This window comes from Misgurnus anguillicaudatus, chromosome 19, assembly GCF_027580225.2.
Source record: "Misgurnus anguillicaudatus chromosome 19, ASM2758022v2, whole genome shotgun sequence".
NCBI classification, from domain to species: domain Eukaryota; kingdom Metazoa; phylum Chordata; class Actinopteri; order Cypriniformes; family Cobitidae; genus Misgurnus; species Misgurnus anguillicaudatus.
The window spans coordinates 21,059,406-21,069,883 of NC_073355.2; the positions used below are offsets into that span (position 1 = coordinate 21,059,406).

The 10,478-nt window shown below is 36.7% G+C and overlaps 1 protein-coding gene across 4 annotated transcripts in view; it reads left to right on the top strand.

Moving 5' to 3' along the window:
* Positions 1-8,196, top strand: part of LOC129433216 (uncharacterized) — a 31,542-nt gene extending 23,346 nt beyond the window's left edge. For 2 of the 4 annotated variants that reach the window (XM_073857114.1, XM_073857116.1), the window contains exons 9-13: positions 650-692; positions 1,842-1,879; positions 1,984-2,080; positions 2,285-2,462; positions 7,168-8,196. In XM_073857114.1, the coding sequence (XP_073713215.1) occupies positions 650-692; positions 1,842-1,879; positions 1,984-2,080; positions 2,285-2,462; positions 7,168-7,296 (485 nt within the window). In that variant the 3' untranslated portion in view covers positions 7,297-8,196. Of the gene's footprint in view, positions 1-649; positions 693-1,841; positions 1,880-1,983; positions 2,081-2,284; positions 2,463-3,088; positions 4,989-7,167 lie in introns of those variants that run through there. The other 2 variants (XM_073857115.1, XM_073857117.1) reach the window with 2 other exon arrangements.
* Positions 8,197-10,478: the final 2,282 nt, after the last annotated feature.

Consider the following 10,478-nt stretch of genomic DNA (forward strand, 5'->3'; position numbering starts at 1 on the left):
CGGTTACGTATGTTACCCTCGTTCCCTAAAGGAAGGGAACGGAGACGTCACGTCCCGTCGCCACAGTTTGCTGTTCCATTGCTGTTTTTCAGGCCGGGCACTGTTGCTCGGCTTCTCTGCAATAATATAGCTGATTTGGTATTGTGCACCTGCGGCTTATATACGCACCTGGCGGGACGGCGCCTGCATTATGCAAATACCTGCATGCCAAGTTCATTGGCGTTTTCATAGTTTCTCGAAGTAGATAGGTCACCCGCGAAGCGGTTCACAATTCGTTTGTCACGACGTGACGTCTCTGTTCCCTTCCTTCAGGGAACGAGGGTTACATACGTAACCAATACATTTTGTGGGCTTGAATGGGTGTTTTGTGTGCATATCATTATGAGTTTTCCATGGTATTGTCCATGGGAACACAAATTAACCCTCAAATTAATGAATTATAGATTGTTTTGGTACAACATATCAATATTGTACAATATATCTATATTTAAAATATCTATACATTTCTTTGTAAGTAAATATTTTATTGTACAAAATAATGTATGAAATGCATCAGAAAGGAAAACTAAGTCTGGTCAGCTCAAACTCATTTTTAGTTACCCAGATATGATTGTACCATGACACTAAATACTTTGTATTCTTTTCAAAGCCTGTCCCAGTGGTCAGAAAGCAGAAAATAGCAGTTGTGTTCCGTAAGTAACAATTCATTTTTTACTTACACAACATTTTTTTAAAGTACTTGGTAAACTTTATGGAGCTGTTTAGATGCAGGACTTGGCCTTAGTTATATTAGGACATAGTTTTTACTAACACAACTTACAAAAATCATTACTGGTGTGCATCTTATGATAAAACAAAGATATATTTTAAGATATGTCAGTGCAAGATGTTTTTAAGTTAAGGCATCTTAAACATGCATTTTAGTCTGGGACTAGAATAAACACTGTCTGGGAAAGCGTCCCTATGTTTGTGCAGTTTATAATATGTGTATAGATCAAGGGCCAACCTTCCGATCTCTCTGATGAAGCTAATACGGAAGTGACTTTAACTGCAATTTATGGACTTGCCTCTAGAGGCTGATTCTGAAAAGGGTTTATAAAGCACCACCAAAACAACAGAGCATTGACCAAAGTGCTGTACAATAAGAAAATACTTCATAAAAAACAGCAATTTATAATAAATGAATAATGGACCCCCATGTTAAAATATCCAACTTTACAGCAGAAATAAATGTGTTTACAGCTTGGTACAAAAATTATTTTGGATCTATATATCTAATTTTGTCCTTCAAGACAACTCTGAGGGGGGTGAATTTTTTTGTAACTCATTTAGATTATATTAAGCCTTAAAGTTCTGCCTAATTAAGGGTGTGGCCACATGAGTGACAGGTTAACTGCCAACGCTGTCACTACCCTCAAGCTAGGTGGGCGTGGTTTCGACAACCAGCCACATCAGTTTCAACCTTCCCCGCCTCTTTACCCATGCATCTATTGGCATCAAAAAAGCTCTTCACAAACCTATAAGTGATGTCACAGACACTACGTCCATATTTTTTACAGTCTATGGTATACTAAGATAGATAGATAGATAGATAGATAGATAGATAGATAGATAGATAGATAGATAGATAGATAGATAGATAGATAGATAGATAGATAGATAGATAGATAGATAGATAGATAGATAGATAGATAGATAGATAGATAGAGGGTAATTCAGTGGTAAAGTGTATTTTAAGGATGTATAATTAAAACTACTGCCCCTAGTGTCATGGCAATAGTACAGCAATCACAGCTTTGTGGTGAGCATTTACATCTTACATTGATTTACCTCTTTTATAGATGTCCGTTTGGCTATTCTGGGTTCAACTGCAATGACTGTAAGAATATTACATCATATCTGCTTGTATATGATGTTAAATCATTGAGGGTGTAGAGATGCATGTATATGTCTGTGTGTGATGATCTTTGTCTCTTTGTGTAGCCTCTCTGTTGGCTTTAGTGGTGGTGGCGTGTGTCTTAGGGGGAATTCTGCTCATTGCAATTTTGGCTATTCTCATCTACATCTGTTGTACTCGTGGGTGAGTATTCAACTTATTGTACTCATACATGTAATCAGCCAATACAATTATTTCAGCCTGCACCAATTTTTTTGCATCAGATAATCAATAAGTTCAGGTGGTTGTGTCATCTGATGATGTGACTGCTGTCATCTCACTCATAACTGTCCATTAGATTCCACTGGTGACGATTTGTGTTTTTTGTGTGTGTTTTACATTTTCAAGCAGGGAAAAGCCTCAGGAAAATTATTATAACAGCCCATACCCTGCTGATGACATCCAGGCCACGTGGCAGTCACAGGGCATCACCCCAATTCCTCGTGCCAATCTCACTTCCACTTCCAGTGGCAACAGCCTGGAGATGACAGAGGGGGCTGGAAGGAAATTCCATAATAATGGATTTGTGAGTTATCCGCCTTTAGTTAAAAGTGTCACAAACTAATTAAACACTAGTTCACAGATTACATAGATTTATCTTTAACTTATAGTGGGTTTAGAAGTTTGGTTCAATTGAATTATATGTTATATAATAACTAATAGCCCACTGTAAGTTAAAGTTCCTTATTCTACCATCAACCCTGCATGTATGTTTCGTGTCTCATACTAACACCATTAAGAATGTCACCAGCCTCAATAAATACCTCATTGTAATAGATACTAATAACGTTCAATCAGAACCAAGGCCATTACCCAATCTATACTCTGCCTGCCAAGCTGACTTCCACTGACATTCTCCTAGATTTAAAAAAAATCTGAAAAAATTAGTATTACTTAAATATTGGACTAAAAGTCCATTATGAGCAGATGATCTTTTACTATGGTCACACAAAAAGATGGTGTAAGTTTTTTAAAGTCATGTTTGTAAGTCACTGCTTGGTATTATAGAGTTTTCAGATTAGATAGTTCTTAAACAAACCTCTCTATGTGTATGTGTGTGTGTGTCTGTGCATGTATTCGTCATCATTATGTTGTGTATGTGGTATCCCGTATGCTTGGTCTTGCATGATTACCCAAACTCTATGACTGTAGAAGATTAAAAAAAAGGTAAGTGACCACCTTGCTGAAATCCCTCCTACTTAGCCAATGATGGGAAAATTGGTGTGTATGTTTGTGCATTGGTGTGCATTTTCAAGCTTCTTTTACATTTTAAAGGAATATTCTAGGTTAAATGCAACTTAAAGTTTATTTATGTTTATTGAAAGGTTGTGCAAATAATCTGTGTTAGTCAACCAACAGTAGCTCTTGGTCCTGGTCTTATAACAAGCAAAGTCATTTTTAAAAAGCAATAAAGCCTCAGTAATTACATTTTGCAGGGACATCTACTTATAGATGGGTTACTTATAGATGTCTCTACACACTGTACTGGAATAAGAGCCAAAATATATGTACAGTAATACGTTTAAATATAGCTGCAAGCAGCAATACCGGGGTCAAGCCGAACAAAGGCACAAAAGTAATAATCCACGACTGTCGGTTTTAGGCAAAAAGAGCATACCTTGAGACCACTAGGTGGCGCTGTGCTGAAACATTGGGTGTTGCCTCGGGTTATGCTTGTGATGACCCCCACCAAATTTGGTGAAAATACAATAAAGCGATGTGGAGATATAGCCTCAAATCTCTTGACAACTAGGGGGCGCCAAAAAGTTTTCAAGTGCTCTCAGAACATGTTGTTGATGAACCTTTACAAGTTTCATAGCGATAAGCAATTGCATATGTACAATACTGAACTTAACAACATAATTCAATATGGCCGACACCCAATATGGCCGACCAAAAAACAATTAGTAGCTTATCGTCTGATTTGGCATGCCTCATGGAATCTATCAAAGGACACTATAATGATTTTACACCCCAAATTTCAGTAGTTATAGGCAAAAATAGCCATTTTCCATATCTCATGACCACTAGGTGACGAAATGGTGCATGCACCCTCACCCTCTGTTATGATATATACCAAGTTTCATGTCAATACACAAAAGTTTTGTGAAGAAACTGACACTCATCCATTTTGCCATGCTTGCCATCGTATTTGTTGATGCGTTATACGATAACGGATTGGTCTATCAAGATGTTTTTGATAACTTTTTGTCTGGAGTGCCTCGATGATGCATACCAAAATTCAAGTCAATCAAAAAAGCACTAGGAGAAGTTTGAAAAAGTAGGTATGCAATGTAATTCAAAATGGCGGACAGGAATTCGGTTTTTGGTACCGTTGTACTCAGAATGAATCAAATTAACTTTTTAAAAAACTTGCCGGCCAGCGCCAGCATTTTTCATGATTTTCACAAAAGTTAAATGGCTTCCAGAAAATGTTCTCCTTTAGTATATAAACAAACAATATATCAAATGAAAGAACAGACCCTTTGCTTTCAAACAAAAAAGTTTCATCCTACCTTCATTAGTTCTCTTTTTATCCCCTTTTAAATATGGGTAGGTTTCTTCAAAAACACCCAATTTTTAGCAAAGAGCTGAGATAATTCCATTTTTGTAAAGGACTTTTGGTAGAGATCAGATGCAGAGCGATCTTTAAAACATACACAGAGTTCTTTCTCTTTCACATGAGACGCTACTTCTGGGTTGAATAAGTCACCTGGTGGATAATAGCGGTATTGCGGAAAGCCGGAAATTCTTGTCATTGGCAAGGAAGCGTTTTCTCTTAATTGAAGAGTTATCTCGTCAATGGCGGCAAAAGAGTTAATAGAGTAAAGTCTCATGACAGTAAGGCAATTTAATCAAATATTTGAGTAATTTATTTACATCTCTTGACCACTAAGTGGCGCCAGCCTTAAGGTTTGTAGGTGCTCTCAGAACATGTCGTTGAAGAACCATAGCAAATTTCTTAGCAATATGCAATTGCGTTTGTGAAATACTGAACTTAACAAGGAAATTCAAAATGGCCGACATCCAAAATGGCCGACTGAAAACCGTTTGATATCATTTTGATATCAAGACCACTTTCATGATTTTAGATTCAAGTTTGCAGTAGTTATAAGTAAAAATAGACCACTAGGTGGCGCTGTGACGAAAAAGTGCATGCACCGATCAGGTCAGACTTGCCATATACCAACTTTCATGTCGATTCACAAAAGTTTTGCGAAGATGTCCGTTTGGCATGCTCGCCATCATATATGTTATCACGATATATGAGAACAGATCTATAAAAAAGCTTTTTGTCTGCTGTGTCTCTAGATCAGGGGTCCCCAACCTTTTTTCCACCACGGACCGGTTTCAGCTTTAAAGAAAATTTCGCGGACCGGGGGGGTTGGGTGGGATGTGTTGATATTGTTTGGGGGGGGGGGTCGCTGAGTTGCTGTTCAAACGTGCTGAAAATTCTCCTTTTCGAAATGTACGTTTTAAATGGAAGTAAATAACAACCATGCATTAGAAAAATTAATAATTGCTTTACTTAGGCTATAGTATATTTTCTATAGACGTGTAAAAACATATTTTGATGGATTGTTTTTTTACTTTCATTGTTTTTACTAGTTTGCCTGCCCATTTAGTCTTAATAATTAATGGAACCTAAACGAACTTGGCTTGCTGTTCTCAAAGGCAGCTCGAATCTTGGTCGGGCTCGAGAACCAATTCCAAGTAACAGAAGAGAAGAAAAATGCAGTGAAGTAGGAGAGATGCCAGAAGAATTTCTGCTGGGCGCAGAGGCACGGAGACTCACGTTTATCATGATTAATAATGATGATTGACAAGTTTAGGTTCCTTTCAAACCTACGTTTAAAGTGTAGCTGTTAAAATATTATTAGCCTAATAGTTTATTTTGATCATGGTGCTACGATCGATGGATAATTCTGAAGTTTAAAGAAGAATAAAATAAATACTTTTCAGTCATTTGCGCTGTCACACAGTTGAACGTCTCCGCGTTTGTACATCATTTGCGACGTACATTTGCAGATGATTCATAAAGTCATACCTCCGCAATTCTTTGATCAATTGTGTTTTAGAAGTACTGTATGCTCAAACTCTAATGACAGCAATGTGATCGCTGATGCGCTGGTAGAGAGAGAGAGAGGCGGAGAAAAAGAGAGAGAGCGCGGCTCTGTACAAAAGTGGAAATGATCGATGTTATTTGTAGTCGGCTCTTAAAGTACAAAATACCCGATTAAGCTATTACGTGGCTATTATACAAATTTTTTTCGGGACGTTCTTGCGACCCGGTGGCAACTTGTCCCAGACCCAGTACTGGGTCGTGACCGGGTGGTTGGGGACCTCTGCTCTAGATGCTACATACCAAAGGCCATGCAAATCGGACAGCACTCTAGGACGAGTTCAAAAAAGTAGGTTTTACAAAAACTCAAAATGGTGGAAAATTTTCAGGACTGAAAACGACGTCATAGGGTGCAATCGAATTGTCTTGAGCCAAGGATTCAGAGGAAACAAAATTTTTATTTTTTAGAACTTATGGGTCAGCTCCAATGTTGCTATAGTAGACTGTCCTCTGCATATGTGCCAAATTTCCAATTTTTTTATGTACAGTTGTATGGACTGCCTTTGATTTCCATGGCGGTAGAATGAGGAAAAATAATTCGAAAACTTACAGATTCAATAGGTGTCTATGACACTTCTTGGCTTGACTTCTAATAATGTAGGCCAGCCACACAAGTTTGGATTTAACTAAACCTGTAATTGTTAAAATGTTTATGCAATGTTAGCATTGCATATTTACACAAGCAATTGTTTCATTTGCTTTCACATTAAACAGGACATGGTTTACATGAACACTACTTCAATTGTAATCTCATTCTTTTGCTGAGGAACAAGTTTGAGATTATGTAAAACAATGCAACACAAATTCAATCCACAGAGCTTAAGTTGTATTTAGACCAGAATATTCCTTTAGCATTACTGTGGCTTTAATCCCGTGACTTCGTTCTGAATTGCTTTTGTGTTTATTTTCTGGATAAAATATTGATCACCTATGTCTGTATGCCATCATGAGCTTCGCTTGTGACTGTACCCTGTTTTATTTGGATAAGTAATTTAAAATTTGCATGCTGGTATTTGATACCATAATTTATGGGCAGGGAGTTTAAAGGGTGCGTGTTATGGTGTGTTTGCCTGCATGCGGTTATGATAGACTGTCACCTACATTGCAGACGGGCTCGTATGATCTCAACACAGAGGACATGAAGACCTTTACGGGGAAAAACTCCTCACGGTACTCCTACTTGGTGGGTCATGAAAACCCCTACTATCTGGAAGGAGGAGATAGGAGCACCACATGAGCAGGGATGCCTGCAGGTTGTGGTACGGGCGTATAAAGTACAGGAGGGACAGATAAAGGAATGAGAAGAGAAGTAAACAGTGCAATAAATCATAATAATATAAAAGGCCTTGGATCAAATATGAAAAGTCTGAAATATGAAAGCTTAAACTGTCAAACTCATCGAATCTTTTATTTCCCAATTTCTCTCACCCGGATGAAAAAATGTTCACTTACTAGAAGTACATTGATGATTGGGTTGTAGTTTTACACACCGTGCACACTCCGAAATCTGTAGATTTTTTTATTTGTTATTTTCATTTTAAGTTTTGTTAATGCACATTTTAGAGCTCTTGCATATGTTACTACAGAAAATGCTTTATTATGAATGATAACATTTAAAGTTTACAATGACACTTTTACATTAATATTTACATTAAACCATTTCATTTAGCTATAACAAGTGACAAATTATATAATGTGGTCCGGTAAACTGCCGTTGCTAGCACTGTTGTTTAAGTTAGCATATTTTTCTACACAGTTGTATCATATGTGTGTATATCTTTAAGATAATGTCTTCCAGAAAGGTCTTAAACTCTTTTGGTTGAAACCTCCAAAGAATTTGTATGTTTGTTATCAGAAAGATGCATGTCACCAGAAAGTTAACTCTGTGCCTGAATGTGATGTCTTTTGAACAGATTTCATTTAAAGGGGGCTTTACAAAAAGGCCTCCTTTGTAGTTGTGCCAACAATCATATTTATTCAAATCAATTCATGTGGTTCATATATAACTAATTTATGTTTTTTGGACTATTTTGTCTGTTCATGCTTTTGTAAAAAAAAAACAATACTGCTCTTTTGGGACAAAGATAACCTTATTCTGTATATTAAAAGGAAATAAACTAAAACTTTAGTTATCCTACATTTGCCAAGTTGTGTATATTTCTCCACACATGCATCTGCACATTCACTTTTTCTTTCTTTCTTTCTTTTTAACTTGATGCTGTATTATTAACAGGTGTGTCCACATGGTGTTATATTTGTTCACTGGATTATTATCATGCTTTCAGTTTTGTAGTAAGTATCGTTCTTAAATAGAAAACAGAAAAAGCCACACCTACATCCTTGTATGTGGTGTAAAGAACTTATTTATTATTCAGTACTCATGTAGCTAGTAAGTGGCAGTAATGTATGTGTCAAACAGTACTGTAGTTGATCCATTACTTGTTCATGCACTTTTCAAAAGGGTTTTTGTTTCCCTATACAAGACAAATCTGTATAAATGAACAGGACCCAGTTCAAACGATAACATTTTAAAATAAGATTGTATTAGGTTGTATTTGTCTAGTAAATGCATTCACTAACGTGAAAAAACTGAGTAATTTTAATGTTAAAGGTGCCAAAGAATGCATTGAATTTTTAAATTGTTCTTTGATATTTACATAGAAGGGATGTGACTTTATTAAATGCAAAAATTATCCAGAAACATTTTTACATGTCCATTTACAACCCTAGTGTTACAACCGACTCATGGTTGCAACATTAACAAGAGGCAACACAGGCGGGTAAATGGAAAAATAAATTGTTTTATTTAACAAAATTAATTTAACAAAAGATAAACGAACAATCAGTAATCAGTATGTGAACACCAGTAGTGAAGAATGCATGAAAGAGGACTGTAAGCTGAAGGTCTGCATGAATGTTAACACAAATCATAACAGATACACAAAAGGAAGCCGCTCGGTCAAGTGCAGTCACATCGTTGCATGCCGCCCCAAATCCGCAGCGCTGGAGTTCTTATAAGCCCAATTATGAGCCACAGGTGGAAAGACCACACCCCCAGTAAAGACTTTTTAACAAAAAACGAACAAACGCAGACCCAGCACTAACTGGGACCTAACACTAGGATTGGTCCTTTGAATTAAATTATTAATTTTTGCCCTATTTGGAAGACTCATGAATAATAATGTTGAGCTCTGCTCTGATTAGCTCTGCTCTGAGGCTCATGTCAGTAGCTCACATTAGTAAACATTTTAACAGTTTTGTTATTAATTTAATGTGTAATTTAATGTTGGGGCGTACATCTCAACTGTGACATTCAGTATTATGTTAAGATTGGCCTGTTTTACAGCAGACTTTTTTGTGCGCGGGGTTTACATAAAAATGAGGAAACAAACACGTTTGAGGCTCACGATATGTCATTACCATATACAGAGTTCTTATTATTCATCTATGCCTAGGTAAATACAGTTTTTTATTCTATGGCACTTTTAATGTTTATAACCTGATCTCACAAAGTTCCGTGGGATAGTCACGGCATTTTTTGCTCATTTTTCCGTGGCATTCTCACGGATCTCGGCATTTTTCCGTGGCCCTGCCACGGACTGTCTTTTTCCGTGGCATTCTCACAGATTGGTTACTCAACTGCTTTTTCCTATTTTCAAACCATTTTCGCTTCGGTTTAGGGTTACATTTGGTGTTTGCATTAGTATGTCACTTTAACTATTGGTTTGTACTATTTTTTTCTGATTTATTTCTAAACTTTAAGCAATTGTCGCCTGGTGTTGGGGTTAGAGTTGGGTTTGGTTAGGGATGTCATGTCATGTAAATCTAACCCTAAACCGAAACAAAAATGGTAAGAAAATAGGACAAAACATAGTGAGATATTCATGTTAGTTCATGATGCATTAAGTTACGAGCTTAATTTTATAAATTTATTAGTAAATGCCAAAATTAGCATGAACTTAGATTGTAGTGTTCATTGTTAGTTTATGTTAGCTGATGCATTAACTAATTGTTAACAAACACAAAACTAATTGTTAACACCTTATTGTAAAGTGTTAGTGCACCTATTTCATTGCTAAAAAAAACTTTATTTTGTGTATTTGGTATATTACAATGTGTTGGCGTGATTTATGGTTAAAACAGATTATTTTTCACATACCGTACATTTTTGTAGCTCCAGATTTCCCTCTCGAAACGCACTGATTTTGTACAAAACTCATCGATTTAAAAAATGCTGTAACCCTGATTGGCCTGACTGGCTCATCTGTATGTTGTGATTGGTCTGAATACATCTGACTTCAGTCGAAAATGTGACGCTCCTTACCATGTTTGAAAGATTGGGTTGCTAACAGGAGTTAACTTACAGGCAAAAGCGTCCAAAGCGGGAGGAATTATGATAATGTCGGTCTTTACTACATC